The 18,689-nt window shown below is 33.9% G+C and overlaps 1 protein-coding gene across 1 annotated transcript in view; it reads right to left on the reverse strand.

Annotated features, from left to right (window-relative positions):
* The window catches only part of LOC132713337 (dystrophin-like), a gene marked incomplete at its 3' end in the record, with an annotated part of 157,509 nt that overhangs the window by 85,593 nt on the left and 53,227 nt on the right, over positions 1–18,689 (reverse strand). The window contains 4 exon segments of the mRNA XM_060695887.1: positions 1,967–2,205; positions 2,735–2,970; positions 6,901–7,082; positions 7,686–7,880. Coding sequence (XP_060551870.1) covers positions 1,967–2,205; positions 2,735–2,970; positions 6,901–7,082; positions 7,686–7,880 — 852 coding nt within the window.

Below are 18,689 nucleotides of genomic sequence, written 5' to 3' on the forward strand. Positions count from 1 at the left end.
CCTTGGGCCCAAGGGTTTAATTCAAAACAATTTTGATACAGGTCCACCAAACAACATTTCAAGTCAAATATCTAAGCTATAGCTTTCTCCCATTCAGAAAACATTTGTTTTATTTTCTGTTTTTACTATGTGTACATAATGAGAATAACTGCCCCCGGGCAGGGCCAATTTTGACACCAGGGGAAAATTTTGAACAACTTTGGTAGAGGACCTATAAATGATATTATATATCAAACATCAAAGCTCTATGCCTTGTACCTTCAGACAAAAATATTTTTTATTTTTTCACTATATGTACATAATGAAAATCAATGACCCCCGGGGCGGAACCAATTTTGACCCCAGGGCTATAATTTGAACAATCTTGCAAGAGGTTCACTACACAATGTTTCATGCAAAATATCTTAACTCTAGCCTTTGTAAATTTAGAGAAGATGATTTTTTAAGTTTTTACTATATACATATAAGGAAAACCTATGGCCACCGGGGGCGGGGCTAATTTTGACACAAGAGGCAAAATTTGAATAACTTTTGTACAGTACCTTTAGATGATATTATTTAACAAATATTAAAGCTCTAAGCCTTGTACCTTCAGACAATAAGATTTATTTATTTTTTACTATATGTATATATTGAAATCAATGACCCCAAGGGCGGGGGCAATTTTGACCCAAGGGCTATAATTTGAACAATCTTGCTAGAGGTTTACTACACAATGTTTCATGCAAAATATCTAACCTCTAGCATTTGTCAATTGCTAGAAGAATTTTTTTTGAAGTTTTTATTATAAGTTTTTACTATATGCATATAAGGAAAACCAATGACCTCCTGGGCGGGGCCGATTTTGACCCCATGGATATAATTTGAACAATCTGGGTAGAGGTCTACCAGACAATGCCTTATGCAATATATATAAGCTCTAGGCCTTTTGGGTCTTTACAAGAAGGTGTTTTAAGTTTTTACTATATGTACATATAGTGAAAATCAATGACCCCGGGGCGGGGCCGATTTTGACCCAAGGGCTATAATTTGAACAATCTTGGTAAGGGTCTACCAGACGATGCCTTATGCAAAATATCTAAGCTCTAGGCCTTTTGGGTTTTTACAAGAAGGTATTTTAAGTTTTCACTATATGTACATAGTGAAAATCAATGACCCCCGGGGCGGGGCTAATTTTGACCCCAGGTCTATAATTTGAACAATCTTGTTAGAGGTCTACCAGACAATGCCTTATGCAAAATATCTAAGCTCTAGGCCTTTTGGGTCTTTACAAGAAGATTTTTTAAATTTATTCTTATAATTCATTTTGGTTGTCATGGCAACCAGATTTCTGCATGGCATGAAATTCTTTGAACAACTTTGGAAGCCCTTCACCCAAGGAACAATCCTGCCAAGTTTGGTTGAAATTGGACTATTGGTTTTTCACAAGAAGATTTTTTAAGTTCAATATATAATATATATAACACACACACAAACACATACACACAGGTGAATCGCTATATGCCACCGCTTAAGTTCACTATATAATCTATATAACACACACACACAAACACACACACACATACACACAGGTGAATCGCTATATGCCACTGCATCGCAGATGCTGCGGTGGCATAATTTTTTAAGTTCACTATATAATCTATATAACACACACACAAACACACACACAAACACACACACACACAGGTGAATCGCTATATGCCACCGCATCGCAGATGCTGCGGTGGCATAAAAATATCATTTTTTTTAGATTCCACATCCAGTGCTTTATTAGTTTTTTATTATATGCATTTTTGTGTCAAAGTAATTTTTACATAACTTTACTCTATGAAGTTACTGCAAATTCTATTGACATTTATTTCAATGAGAAAGTATTCTAATGTGTAGATCCCCAATAATCAATCTCTTGATTTGTATTTGTTATTCTTTTTATAAAGAAACACAATATTATATTTACTTCTATTACCTTAAGTTCTTGTACTTGAGCAACTGCTACATTTGTATCTGACAAATCACTGGTCTTCATTTTCTCTATCATTGTTTCTCTACTAGACAGCCAATCAGCGAACTTGTCCTCATTCTCGGAGAAGCTCTGCCATTTGAGTAACACCTCCTGTAGGAGGAGCCACTGTTCCTCTGTCCAATGACAGATCGTTGCCCAACGTTTACCCAATGATTGCAGCTGTCTCTCCATGGCTTCACATGCTATATAAGGTCAAAGGTTACAATAAAATTCATTCATAAAAACAGACATGTATACCAGTCAATATCTTCATTCATAACCATTATAACATAAAATATGTTAAATGAACTTGTCCATCTTTCAATCTTGATGAAACCATTCATCATCTTTCGGTTGAAAAGCTAACTGAGTGTCGAATGAATTGCTTACAGTACAGACCATGATCTGAGGGCACTAATGTACCAGCTAAGGAAAAACTACAATTATTACTACAGACTAAAGTCTATGTAAAATTATTTTGCAAATCTGTTTTTCAAGACTTTGCATAATTATTGTAAAACCATTTTTAATGGACTCTAGAAATAACTTACTGAAACAATTTGCAGTAATCTTTTTTCTTCAGAGTTCTGAATGCAAAGCTTCAATAAATTTGAGCATTTATAAACTTTGTCAATCCAGGAATGTTCCAGTAAACATACATATACAACCAACTACATGTATTATACAAATGGCAACATTCAAATATGATATTTTGATACACAAAGAACCTACCAGATTCTGTATTATTATCGTCTACAACAACAACCATGTTTTGTAGACTGTCAACCTTTTTCTGTTGATGATCTAGCTCCTCCTGAAGCTTTTTATGATCTTCAATCTGTTGTTTAACCATGGACAAATCTGATCCAAGCTTCTTCTCTACACCGATTCTTTTCTCCATCCTTGTTAACCAGTCTGCTAGCTCATCCAGTTGTTGTTGTTGTAGTGACATCAATGTAGACTGAAGCCTGAAAATATAATACATAAGCAATTATAATGATCTAGATGAAAACAAACCTAAGTTTAGTGGTCATACTAATGATCAGATAATCTGATGCATCTAACAGTATGTGGAAAGCTCAACACCAAACTATCTTTTAATGTTTGTATAATAAAGTACACAGAATGTCAAGTTGGCAATGAATCATGTTCAGTCCAAAATGCAACATGAGCCCATGATGAGCCCTAAAAGACAGTGTGATATTAAGAGCTCCTAATGTGTTGGATCTCCTAGCAACATCAGATATGCTATTTCATGCCCTCCATATAACATGTTGAGCCCTCAATGTGCCATATTGTGCCCTCAATGCAACTTGATAAATCTTAACATGGATATTCAGCCCTCAATGCAATTTATTCAGCCTAAATGTGTCATGGAAAGTTCCAATTGGTACATGATGAATCTTCAATATGAATATCTAAAGTAACTGGTCCAAACTCCTAGAAACTATTATTGATGAACCACAAACTTCACTTTTTTTAAGACCAAAGAATTCCAATTATATACTGAAACTCAAAACTGATAAACACACATTATATTAAGTAATATCGATAGCAGAGTCTTATGGTGAGAGCTAATCTGTGAGTAAAAACAACATTTAATCATTACACAACATCTACAATCATAAAATATTCATATTTCTATAAAAAATTAATGACACCCCAGATCACTTAACTATGTTAATATTTCTCAGGAAAACAGTTTTTCTAACATTTTAAATGATTCTCCTACCTAATTTCCTATATTATACCTTAATTATAATTCTATATTTAGAATCATTAATCTGATAATTTCATCCCCACACCACTGCAATGGAATTGCTCTACCTTGAATTTGGAACAGTTCATTACTGTATCTGGGAAAATTGTTGTCTGCTAAGAAAGATGTCAGCCTTATTTTTTTTTATTTATCCAATTTTCACAAAAAATCAACAAATATTAAAGTATGACAGTCAAGAATTATGTTACCTGACTACACACTGAGGTACTTAGCATCTTGTCAGGTACCAAACTGCTGTACAAAACCTATTGTGATCTCTCTTATTAGACAAACTGTTTAACAGTTTTAATATCACAAAAAAACTTAATTTCATAAGCCAGCAGTGAAGAACTCTATTCTGGTTGCATCAGTCTCTTTTCACTGCTCCCTTTTCATCACCACTAGCACTCTAAGAGTTAAATTTCTTAAACAGTATTGTAACCTCTGTAGAACAACATCCTATGGGAGATATAGATTGTGGTTGCTTCCCAAAAGGTGTTGCTGTGGAGAGGTGTTGCTGTGGAGAGGTGTTGTTGTGGAGAGGTGTTGTTGTGGAGAGGTGTTGTTGTGGAGAGGTGTTGCTGTGGAGGTGTTGCTGTGGAGAGGTGTTGTTGTGGAGAGGTGTTGCTGTGGAGAGGTGTTGTTGTGGAGAGGTGTTGTTGTGGAGAGGTGTTGCTGTGCAGAGGTGTTGCTGTGCAGAGGTGTTGCTGTGCAGAGGTGTTGCTTGTGCAGAGGTGTTGTTGTGGAGAGGTGTTGTTGTGGAGAGGTGTTGTTGTGGGGGTGTTGCTGTGGAGAGGTGTTGTTCTGCAGAGATGTTGTTGTGGAGAGGTGTTGCTGTGGAGAGGTGTTGCTGTATAGAGGTGTTGCTGTGGAGAGTTGTTGTTGTGGAGAGGTGTTGCTGTGGAGAGGTGTTGTTGTGGAGAGGTGTTGCTGTGGAGAGGTGTTGTTGTGGAGAGGTGTTGCTGTGGAGGTGTTGCTGTGGAGAGGTGTTATTGTGGAGAGGTGTTGTTGTGGAGGTGTTGCTGTGGAGAGGTGTTATTGTGGAGAGGTGTTGTTGTGGAGAGGTTTTGTTGTGGAGAGGTGATGCTGTGGAGAGGTGTTGTTTTGGAGAGGTGTTGTTGTGGAGAGGTGTTGCTGTAGAGAGGTTTTGTTGTGGAGAGGTGTTGCTGTGGAGAGGTGTTGCTGTGGAGAGGTGTTGCTGTGGAGAGGTGTTGCTGTGGAGAGGTGTTGCTGTGGAGAGGTGTTGTTGTGGAGAGGTGATGCTGTGGAGAGGTGTTGTTGTGGAGAGGTGTTGTTGCGGAGAGGTGTTGCTGTAGAGAGGTGTTGCTGTGGAGAGGTGTTGTTGTGGAGAGGTGTTGTTGTGGAGAGGTGTTGTTGTGGAGAGGTGTTGTTGTGGAGAGGTGTTGCTGTAGAGAGGTTTTGCTGTGAAGAGGTGTTGTTGTGGAGAGGTGTTGCTGTGGAGGTGTTGCTGTGGAGAGGTGTTATTGTGGAGAGGTGTTGCTGTGGAGAGGTTTTGTTGTGGAGAGGTGATGCTGTGGAGAGGTGTTGTTGTGGAGAGGTGATGCTGTGGAGAGGTGTTGCTGTGGAGAGGTGTTGCTGTGGAGAGGTGTTGCTGTGGAGAGGTGTTGTTGTGGAGAGGTGTTGCTGTGCAGAGGTGTTGTTGTGCAGAGGTGTTGCTGTGGAGGTGTTGCTGTGGCGAGGTGTTGCTGTGGAGAGGTGTTGCTGTGGAGAGGTGTTGCTGTGGAGAGGTGTTGTTCTGGAGAGGTGTTGTTCTGGAGAGGTAAAATTTGTTGTGAATGTTTACTTGGTAAGAAATATTACTGTTGTAAAGAGAGTAATTGCTCTGCACAGATTATAAGAATCTTACTCCGGCTGCCGGTACAGACCGGAATATCTAGCGCGAGGGTAACTGTTTACGGCGGAAATGAGCCTCTGCCGAGTTTCCGCTAAACAGTTACCCGAGAACTAGATATTCCTATCTGTACCGACAGCCAGTGTTTGATTCTTTTTCTTGCATATTACTTATCAATTATTTTCAGAACAGAAATTACGAAAACTGATATTTTCATTAAACACTTTTTTATTATAGTAGCGAACTTACAAACTTCATTCAAAATGGTAAAATGACGTGATCCTTAGAACGCAATTCATTCATGAAAGGTACGCGGCAATGACATCATTTAAAGCACGCGACTTGTCTTACATGGGGGTGTAAGACAGAGTTTTCTAGCACTGGTGTAAAGGGTAGATAATCCTGTCTGATATGCAAAAAATTATTGTACATGTATCTGACCTAAAACTTGTCTTTCACTTGTTTCTCAATAAAAACTTTCCCTTAAAATAATATTTCAGGTACATTACACCCATTAGCTATAACATATATTTTCAGTAGACAATTTAAAATGCTCCCTGGATTAGTTCACAGAAGCAGACATCAACTTGCTAATTGTAAAATAATTATCTCTAATTGTGTTAACACCTGTTATACATTAAGGTGGAACTTTCTTTATCATTCAAGCAAAAACCAGCTAACTTCAATTATTGCTGATATGTTTTTATTCCTGTCCTTATCATTCAACTTAGTTTTATGGTTTTCTTTTTTTTTGGTAAGGTGAAAAAATCATAGCTTAAAAACTTTGATAAATTTATTATAATTACATTTCAATTAAGTGGAAACAAATCATTTAATTAAATTTTTTGTACTCTTTCTATTCAAACTGGAATCATAAACTCGTGGAATTGGCTTATAGATTAATGTAAAAACATAAAGTATACTACAAATAGCTGTATCAGTACTGTTTCAGCCCTACCCTTAGAATTGAAGCTTAGGCAAATGATGTTTTATCTTTCAACATGAATCTTCTCATTTATTGTAAGATTATTGTTTTAAAATCTTATTGATTTTGTTAAAGATCTCTTATAACATGAAAGTTAAAATTATTATACAATTTTTAACCATACCCATCACTGCTAAAGTCATGAGGAAAATACTTGGTATCTCGGTTAAAAATGACTAATTTTCTTCTGTAAGCTTGTTGGATTGATAATCCTATATGACAAAACATGGCCTACATTTTACTCAATAATATGCTACTTGTATCTTAGCAAATATAAACTAGCCAATCAGAAAACAGCTTACTTGCTCTGTCTGTCAAGGGCTTTAAGACGTAGCTCCTCCCAGCGGTTATTAAGGAGCCCCATTTGGACACGTATTTCATTCTCTTCATCACTTTTGACCTTGCCCTCAACAATAAGGTCATTTCCTTCCCTCAGCACTGTCCCGATGCTATCCTGATGCTTTGTCAACTCTAACATAAACTCCTGTAACAATATACATCATTATTTATTCACAACTTTCTTTCTATAAAGTTATACCTAAAAGGAGACATACTGACAACAAAAATGTAGTACTGTTCCCGAGATTGTTTAACAAAAAAACCCTCTGTCTTTACATTTTTCATTCATTAATATTTCAGAAATTCAAGAGACAGGCAAAATACGTTTTTGAATATTTCATCTTTTTTTATACAGAGTCTTGTACTACATGTATATCAACTAGTGGATTGTCCTTTATTCTAATACATGTATTCCTTATTCAAGCAGTTTAAAAATGATCTCTGTAAGAAGTGTGTAAGGGGTTTGAAATATACAACAAATCACTGATAACTTTGAATATCAAATCTTTATATAGATCTTCCTTGTTTTTTTGTCAAAGCTACAGGCAAATGTCTACAATATCAAGAAAAAAGTAATATAACAGCATAATATTATGGTAAAATTTATTTCCCTGTACAGCCATCTGTAAGAAACACAATCTGCAATTCATATAATATCTTAGTTTCTAGACAACTAAATGTCTTTTCCCCAATCATGTTAATGTCATTACATATAAAATGTCGAAAACAAGAAAATAAATGCCCTCACCTCATGTTCACTGAACTGTTTTTTCACCACGACAACCGTGTTTCCCAGAGTTTCCTGTGTTTCTACCACTTCTTCTGCCTCCAGTAACCAAGTAAGTACGTTCTCGAGGCTGTCCTGATACGAAAGTAGGTCAACTGAGCCAGAGGAACTCATCGTACTTTGTCGACTAGACGAGGAGCTTAATGATGCTGCCATCTATTAAACAGAAAATATAAAATGATGTAAATATATCACCAACTGATGTAAATATATCACCAACTGATGTAAATATATCACCATCTGATGTAAATATATCACCAACTGATGTAAATATATCACCAACTGATGTAAATATATCACCATCTGATGTAAATATATCACCAACTGATGTAAATATATCACCAACTAATGTGAATATATCACCAACTGATGTAAATATATCACCATCTGATGTAAATATATCACCAACTGATGTGAATATATCACCAACTGATGTAAATATATAAGCAATTGATGTAAATATATCACCAACTGATGTAAATATACCACCACCTGATGTGAATATATCACCAACTGATGTAAATATATCACCAAATGATGCAAAAACATCACTTTTTGATGTAAATGTATCACCAACTGATGTAAATATATCACCAACTGATGTAAATATATCACCAACTGATGTAAATATATCACCAACTGATGTAAATATATCACCAACTGATGTAAATATATCACCAACTGATATAATTATATCACCAACTGATGCAAATACATCACTTTTTGATGTAAATGTATCACCAAATGATGTACTAAATCTACTAAATTTGGTGTAAACCTAGGTAGTTTAGGAAAAAAATCTATAGCCATGTGACGTCACTATGACAGGTTAAACAATATTTAGTAAAAAGATTTTTTTTAGAGCTGTTCATTATCTTTAATTTGAACTTTAAAACTGCAAATGTAGTGGCAATTCTTACACAGAACAAGCTCAGCTAAATTTGCTGTAACCCTAGTAGTTAAATTAAAAAAAAAATATTAAAAGCCCAGTCAGGTCAGTCAGTATGGACTTGTTTTAGATACTACAGTAGCATAGTTCTGTTGTAATTATTATAAATGCCACAAGCACTCAAAACTGTTTACATCTTTTATTTACATATTCTTTCATATTCAAAATAACTTGACTGAAAATCAAGTAGAACAGAGTAAACAAGTTGCTTTGATTGAAATAAAAGACAAAGGTTGATTAACACAGCAGAACTTTGTTCTATATAGTACATCTATAGCTTCTAGGAATTCTTTAGTTTTTTGTAATTCTTCAGATAATCAAGCATCATCTAATATGAAAGAAAATGAAACAGTTTTGAGAACTTTGAAAAGCTCTATTTTTTGCAGGAACCCTGTAGCAAGCTGTTTCTAAGATTCTTTATCTTCCTAAAATTGTTGCATTAAAAACAAAGCATAAAATGTGCACTATGTACTTCAAAAAGTTTCCTTAGATTCTAGTTATATAATATTGTATTCTATAAATCAAAGATTTCAAATGGAAAATTAATGACCGCACTTTTGTAACTGGAGATATTATTTCACCAAGAGTTTCTACAATTAATAATTCCTCAGGGGTATGGAATTTCATTGCAATATTACATATATTTATTACCAGTCTCGACTGAATGAGATTCTTACCATTATAGAATCATTCTATTATTTAAATGGCCATAAACAACTTTTCATGGACTAAAAAACACGCCTGGTGAGCTCAATAGGTAGAACGTTGCCCTGTGAATCGGGTGACCTTGGTTCGATCCCCTGACGGTGCCGGTCACATTCGTTGTGATTGATTATAATATCCTTTCTACGGTCATTCGCACTGTACCTCTGCTCTGGCATGTACATAAGTTTCAGTTTTTTGCCAAAGTGAAGGCAACTAGTACTGGTAAACTGCTTGACAGCTTGCCTAGGAACGGTGCAGTGGCTGAACTGTTCTCTGGTAAATTCAGTGTGGCTTACTGATGTGATCTGGAGTGAAAACTACCAATGCCACCACCACTATTCATGGACTAAATCAACAACAACAACCACACAACAACAATAATGCCAGGCATTAACCCCTATGAATCTTGGGTATGTTGTTAAAAGCATTTTTAAAGTTTCCTGAAGAGTTTCCAGGTACAACAGGAAACAGCATGGTTTTGTTTGATTAAACATTTTCTCACATTGTTGTAATACTAACATAACTGTATTTAGATATATAGAGAGGTAAAACAGTCTCGTAATGAGCCAGTTAATCACCTATTTTCTGCCTTTGATCACATTAATTCTTTTATCATTGAAACTGACAACAAAATAATTACAAACTTGTTTATAAATATTGTGTATAAACTTGTTTACTTGGAGATATATAGATAGTGATGGTGCCAATTTGTTGATGAAAATATTGAATTTTTTGTTTCAGTAATTACTATTACTGAGCAAATTGCGTGTGAAATTTTCCATCATAAATATTAGAGTAAATTACTATATTGAAGGTGTTAATACTGTTGTTTAAATGAACATGTAGTTACTGAGAAGATAGCAAAAAATTATAATGATAATGATAACCATGTTGAAAATGATATTTAAACTTGAGAAATGTTCCTTGTGTAGTGTTGAAATAACAAAAACTAAAGTACTTAAGAAAAAGCAACAAACTCAATAATTTCAATTTTTTCAGTAGTGCTTTCAATGCTTGTTGTGCATATCATCATAATCATCACCAACATCAACATCATTTTCATGATTATATTCTTTATTATATACGTAACAAGAGCACCGCTAGGCGGAGCATTATATGCCCGAAAGTGTTTTTTTTTAGTAAGGCTGAAGCATTTGTAAGACATGGAATTCGCTGTTCATCCTATAAAATTTTACAGCTGTAGGTTGATTAATACTTAAGTTATTAATAATGACCTTAACCTTTGACCTTGTGACCCCAAAATAAATAGGGGTCTTCTATCTTATATGGACAATCATCCTAAGAAGTTTGAATATTGTGGGCCAATTGGAACTTTTAATTATGCTCTAGAAACTGTTTTCAGTATTAAGGTAAAAGTGACTTTGACCTTGTGACCCAAAATCAATAGGGGTCTTCTACCCAATATGGATAATCATCCTAAGAAGTTTGAATATTGTGGGCCAAATGGAACTTACGTTATGCTCCGGGAAACTGTTTTTGGTTTTAAGGTAATTGTGACCTTGACCTTTGACCTAGTGACCCCAAAATCAATAGGGGTCTTTTGCCCAATATGGACAATCATCCTATGAAGTTTGAATATTGTGGGCCAATGGAACTTAAGTTTATGCTCCAGAAACTATTTTCGGTTTTAAGGATATAGTGACCTTGACCCTTGACCTTTTGACCCCAAAATCAATAGGGGTCTTCTACCCAATATGGACAATCATCCTATGAAGTTTGAACACTGTGGGCCAAATGGAACTTAAGTTATGCTCTGGAAAACTGTTTCCAGTATCAAGGTAATAGTGACCTTGACCTTTGACCTTGTGACCCCAAAATCAATAGGGGTCTTCTATCCAATATGGACAATCATCCTATGAAGTTTTGAACATTGTGGGTCGAATAGAACTTAAGTTATGCTCCGGAACTGTTTTCAGTTTTAAGGTCATAGTGACCTTGACCTTTGACCTTGTGACCCCAAAATCAATAGGGGTCTTCTACCTAATATGGACAATCATCCTATGAAGTTTGAACATTGTGGGTCAATTGGAAGTTAAGTTATGCTCCGGAAACTGTTTTCAGTTTTAAGGTCATAGTGACCTTGACCTTTGACCTTGTGACCCCAAAATAAATAGGGGTCTTCTACCCAATATGGGCAATCATCCTATGAAGTTTGAACATTGTGGGGCAAATGGAACTTAAGTTATGCTCCGGAAACCAAATTGCTAACGGACGGACGGACGGACGGACAGACAGACGGACGCCAGGGGGTATAACATAATATGCCCTTTCGGGCATATAATAAAGAATATTATCATGAAAATGATGTTGATGAGATTGGTGATGATTATATAATGATGATTATGATACTATTCTGGATGATAACAAAGATAAATATGAAGATATTGACCTGAAAAAAATGATGATGATGATGATGATGATGATGAAGATGATGATGATGACAATAAAGAAAATGATAATGATGGTATTGGTGATAGTTATATAGTTATTGATGATGAAGATTGGTTTATACAGAATTTGTTTAGTTTGATTGTGTAGGAAGTTCACACTCTCGAACCAACCAGTACTGAGCAACAAGTTGTAAAGTTTCTTGCTCAATAAAACAGCAACTTGCCCATACTGATGAAGATTGTGATGATATTAAAGAAAAATATGTAGATATGGATCCAAATGATGATGATGATAATATTGATAGTGGCAGTGATGATGGTGGTGGTGATGATGATGATGAAATACAACACATGACATTATGGGCATACAGGTTGGCTTACAAAACAACAAAAATAAAAGAGAAACCTTTAAATACCACAAAATAAACAGGAAAATGTCATGGGGATACAGATAATGAAAGATTATTTTGTTGTGTAAAAAAAACACTTAATATAAGATTAGCATGACCTTAGGTAACAGCATGATGTTATACAAATTGGTTGATGTATTGGTGATTAGAAACCTGACTGATCTACCCTGATCATCTACTATAATATAATACAATAATGAATGCCCTAATGCTTAAACCAGAGAAATTTCTTCTGTAACTATATTGAAATAATATGTTAATATGCTAAATTCATCAAAACATGTGAAAATACTGTTTGCAAGCTTTCTTATGAAAGCAAGAACAGAAAGTTTATCATAAAAAAGACATGTGCTTTTTAAACAATTATTCACAGATTGAAGACTATATTTTTTACACACAATATAGAGGATATTTGTTTAGTTCAGTGTAAGATCGGCATATATTTCACTGAGTTAGCACCAAAAGGTATATTTCACGCGCCACAAGTGAAATATGAACTTTTGGTGTTCACAAGGTGAAATATATTTCAATCTTACACTAAACTAAACAAATTTTCTTTTATTACATCCCAAAAAAAACGTTTTAAAAAGACTTTAAAAACCCCTAAAAAAGTGAAGGGAAAAGCGCGCCAACTAAAAATTTTACAACTTTGACGCATTTACGAATTTCATTCTTTAAATTTTTGGTCCCCCAGTATTTGCACGTTTGGTTTTCCCACTAAAAAAAGATATTAAAGGGGGTTTAAAATTTCAAACCCAGTGAAATTATAAAAATGGAATTTTAAACTGTTTCAAACATTTGAAATTACCGTTTTAAAATCATGTATTTTTTTAAACCCACCAAAAAAAGCATGTAAAAAAAAATTTGATAATTGTAAAAAAGACTTTTTGGAACATTTTTCAAATGTTTTGCAAAATGACTAAAAAAAGTTCCTTTCAGCTTATCATTTTTTAAATTTTTAAAAAAAACCTACTAATGTTTTTTGGGGGAAAAGATTATATAAAAAGGGTTAAATAAAAATTTTTAACCACTTCTCTGCTTTAACCAAAATTTTGGTAACCCGGTTTGCTACCTTTTATGATTGGGGCAGCCCCAGTCAGCACTCCCTTTGGATTTCAGAAAAGGGGCCTCTATATTGTTAGCTTCCCTGAACTTCAAAAAAAATTTCATCTGGACATCCCCTAAATTTTGGATAAGGGGACATTTTCCAAAAATTTTGGAGCTGGGAAACCCAAATTTCAAAAATTTCACTTTAAAAGGATTTTTTTTGTTCTTTTTAAACCCCGTTTTTAGGGGAACAAAAAATTTTCTGCTAAAAATTTGGAAAATAATCAAACATAACTTAGATCATAACTCTGTAGTTCTAAACAAAACTGATATATTAAAGTCAGAAACGCACACAAAAGCTATGTTTAAAACTTGATCAATGAAATGGAGGAAAACTTGATTGAAATTCACAGCTTTAGGCTATATTCATTTCCATCAAATGATTGATTCACTTTCATTTCCTAGCTCAATCTCTTTCGAAAACTGATACTTAAAATATTAGCATACTTACTGAATTATTGGTAAAAATCAGTTTTTTTGTACCCTGACCTATTCCCTTTCCCCTTTTTTTTAAAGACCCTTTAAAAATTTCCCGGGGACTTTTCCTTTAAAGCTGCTTTAACCAAAAAAAGTTTTACCCTTTAACCACCCAAAAGTATTTTTAAAGGGAAACTTGTCCATTTTTTTTAATTTCGGGGCCCCAAAAACCTTTTCATCTTTTCCTTTAAGGTAAATTTCAAAATAAGTATCGATTTAAACCCAAAGGGGAAACCCCAGTAAAAACCTTTTGATCGAATTTGGCACGGATATGCCTGCACTGAGGGGCCTGGGGTGGTTTTCAGTTAGCCCCAGCATGCAAAAAAGTTAAAGTAAAAACCCAAGTTAGTGGCAATTTTGAGCGGAGGAACACCCAACTTACCACTCGGCAAAAAAGGGACTGTCCCTTTATCCTAAGTATGGATTTTTCCCCATATGTAAAAGTGGTTTTTACAATACCATGTTTATTAGGTCAGTAAACTATAAAACAGGGTGCAAACCATATTTTAAAGGTAAGTCCCGAAACAAAAATTCTTTAAACCGGAAAAAAAATTTGGGGTTTAAAAAGGGATTTAAAAAATATGCATCAAAAAATTTTTAAAAATTTACCCTTTTATCTATGAAATGCCTTTAAAAAAATTTTGGGGTTTTTTAGTTTCAAAGAACTCGGGGACAGAAAAAAAAAACAAACAAACATTCTGTAAGTATTTTGATATATAGATTGTTTACTAGAATATGGCATGAAGATATGTGGATGTATAATTGATCAATAAGATTATAGCTAATTAGATATCCTGATACCCAATTACCATAACTCATCCGCTTGTATGTATCCATTTTCTTAGTTTATCATATCACAGGAGAGGATAGTCTCACATATTGAATTCAGATTTCCTATGTGCTATCTCAACTGACCAATGGCTAAAAATAAAATTTTGTTCGGTCTATGGCGCACCAACACAATATAGGTCATAGGGCACTGAAACAGTTTAAGATGTATTTGACCTACCTGGGATGTTACAAACTATAGAGCAACACCTGGGGTCAGAACTACCTCACCCTCTAGACCTAAGAGATGCATAGACTCCAGTAATTCAAACCCATTCAGTTGCCAATTACAATCACACAGGGATAAAAGGTGGTTGCATTTCTGATGCCTCAACTATTAAAAGCAACCACTGAGGCAAAAGGGGCAAAATATGAAGTAAAAGGGATATAGTTATTGAAATGAAGTAATAAGTAAAATACATTTTGCTTTTTACAAAGAAACAAACAGGTTACTTTATCACAGGTATTTAGCTGAATGAAAACTGTTATAGGTAAACATATTAAATAGTTAATAATTGATTTTTTAATAGCAAAAAGTAATATAAATGGACACTACTAATAATGTTATATTGACAGAAAATCAATTAGCATTTTTAATATACTGTAATAAAAATAAACTTCTACAGATTTTCTTTACAAAATGCATTTTTCCAGTATTTTGAGAAATTTTTCATTTTACCTCTTTGTAAATTTGTAATTTTCTTTTTAGGTTTCTTCAAGAAGTGAAAGTGTCAACATGATAAGAGTCTGGCATATATTTGCTCACCTGGTATACATGACTGAAGCAAAACAATCTCATTTGTTCAAATTTCTGACATATAATCTTTGAAAACTTGAAGATGTTTTCTTCTAAATGTGATTATAACAGTAAAAACATGACAACAGCTAGATAAAAAAATTGTAAAATTTTAAGCTAAATTAATAGATGACTTTTATTTTTTTAAATTTATGTGCTGACTTTCCTTCTACATTGATAGAGGTAGACTGTACAATTTTAACAAAACTCTAAGAAAAGACAACTGAATAACATGCTGTTGCTAGCAGTAAACACTTATAATGTATTTTACCTGTCAGTATCTAAAGATAATGTCAAACAAAAACTTTCTTCTTTGCTTTCTCAAGGTTGCCCATTTTTTTTTTTTTTTTTTTTTTTATTGGGTTTTATGTGGCACATCACTGTATAGGTCATTATGGTGACTTTCCAGTTTATCTGGTGGAGGATGACCTCATTATTATCCAAAGGAGCTTTGAAAGACCCTAACTTAACTTCTGTTTTGGTTCTTTAAAGATGTTCGTAATTTTTTTATAATAAAAAATACCATGACTGTGATGAAGTGCTGGTTTAACCTTACTTATCAAACAGATATCATATCTAGATATTCCTCACTCATTTTTTTTCTATTAACATCAATAACAAATGAAAACTCGTAAATAAAAAATTTAAGAAAATTGGCAAAAACATGCCTACAGCTCATCAATCAAGAGATTTCCTTCCATAAATCAATAAGTTAAAGCTACAATAGACTTTACTCTAACAGTGGAATAATGGGAGTCCATTAACTGAGCAAGATATACTTATATCTTTGGAATAATTCCCTAAGCTGTCTTTGCTAAATTCTCAACATTCAAATCTATACAATGATTTTAGAAAATGTAACATGAGAAAAAACATGCACTTTTTACTGTCTGATGTTTTGTGGGAATAAGGGGAGTCTATCAAATGAAGAATTCATATTGCTTCAACAGCTATGAGGAAAAGCAGAGATTTTGACTATGAAGCCAGGCAATGCCTTGGAAAATCCCAAGCCCTGCAAGAACAACTTTCCTTTATTCAAAAATTACAATCATATAACATGTGAGAAACATGCAATTTCATCAATCAAAGAAATCCACAACTAACAGAATGACCTTTTTATTGAAAAAATACATAATAAGCTTATACTTCCTAGAATAAAAGTTTTTCTTGTAGCAGAAGGAAGAATAGATATATAGAAGGGAAGATGGAATTATACTACATAATTATAATGATCAATAAAATTCATGCTTTTTTTTTTTTACAAATGATCTGAACTTGTAGAAACAACTAATTTAAGGCTACAGTAAACAAAAATTTGATTTCATGATCAACTACAAATAATAAGCAATGTCATTACACTTAGGCAAGAAAATATAATACTTTTAGTATATTTAAGATAATTTAATTCACAGCTAAATACATGTGTTTATCCAACTTTGGCTTGTTCTTGGTAATAATATAAAATATGTAATCTGGGCAAGTATAATATGCAAAACTCAGACCACCAGACTCCATTTCCTATACCAAGATACTGATTTATAGAATTGGCAGAATTCTTTTCCTTGAACTCTGATTTAAACAGGAAGAAATAGTTCCAAGTATGAGGTATATTATGTCAGGAATCACATTAACTAGCCATCATTACAGGCCAAAAATGCATCAACCTAGGTGTTCTGTACTTTATCAATGTACCTGTATAGTTTTAACCTATACTTCACTAAATTTGTGAAAATGTCTTGCCTTGCCTTGAATTTGCAACAGTCCATTTGGGATTTCAGGGAGATTCCAATATCAAAATATTCAAATTTAGCAGACGGCACTATAGATTCAGGTCATACAGCAGACTGGTCTGTCTCTCACTGGAGGGCATAGTCTGTTAATATAACCGCTGGCACTACCAATAGGTTAAAAGAGCAATCATTTAACAAACCATTTACACAAAATACCTTTACTCTATTACTTTGTTTGTTTTCTAAACATCTGGTATATATTACCTGCTGGAAGCCATAAAAAAATAGAGAAATTTTTTCAAGAAGTTTCCATGACTGATTATACAAAAAATAGAGTAAATAATGGATATAAATTGATGAAGCAAATGTCTTTTCCTATGTGCTATATTTTTACATTTTAGAGATATATTTTGGACATTTTCTCCATGAAAAATGTTACAACACTGAATCTTATCAATGTAAACCTTAAGAAATCATACCATTCCTGTTAATGTAAATTTTAGATTATTTTATAAATATATTGGTTAAACTATAATGTTCTTTTAATTCTGCACACAAGACATCTTACATTAAGGAACTTGAGCACATAGTCAAAACAAAGTTAAACACATAAACAAGAAACATAATTGAGCCGTGTCACGACAAAACCAACATAATGGGTTTGCGACCAGCATAGATCCAGACCAGCCTGCGCATCTGCGCAGTCTGATCAGGATCCATGCTGTTCGCTTACCAACTCCTTTACAAGTAGAGAAACTGATAGCAAACAGCATGGATCCTGATCAGACTGCACGGAAGCGCAGGCTGGTCTGGATCCATGCTGGTCGCAATCCCATTATGTTGGTTTTGTTGTGACACGGCTCATATGATACATTTTCACTTACATGCATGAAAAGGGCAAGTGTGACCACCCCAGCCCAAAAGGCACCCTCAATATATAAACCAAATTTAACCAAGTATTATACCATGGCATAACATGAAACATTAAATGTGGATTAGTTATCAGTGTATGATAATTGATGTGATGAGAAGTTGATCACTATCATAAGTTATCAATGTCAATAATAATGATACAGGTAGCCATGTTACTGTCTAATAATCATTGTGGTCTAGTAATGATGATACCTGACAAAATACCAGCTATAATAATGTAGCAAACATTTGTTTTAATTATATGATACCATGTAGTTATTGATGATGATGATGATGATGGTGATGATGATGATGATGATGATGATGATAACAATGATGATGGTGGGGATAACAGCAATAATGCAAAAATTGATGATGATGATGATGACAACACAATTTTAATGATGATGATGATGATAATAATAATGATGATGATGATGTGTTTAGATTGTTAAGCTGTAATTGTATTGAAGACGCCTGCTTATATAAAGGTGTGTATATTTATTATTATGATATAAATTTGTTAAAGTAAACTTTACAAACTGTGGTAGGTCTCTATTGTATTTTGTTAACATAACCACAAACAATTCATCTCTCACCATATAATGTTTACATATTCAGTAAATATTACAGCAACATG

The sequence above is a fragment of the Ruditapes philippinarum genome, unplaced genomic scaffold (genome assembly GCF_026571515.1).
Source record: "Ruditapes philippinarum isolate M1 unplaced genomic scaffold, ASM2657151v2 ctg288_1_1_1_1, whole genome shotgun sequence".
Taxonomy (NCBI): Eukaryota; Metazoa; Mollusca; class Bivalvia; order Venerida; family Veneridae; genus Ruditapes; species Ruditapes philippinarum.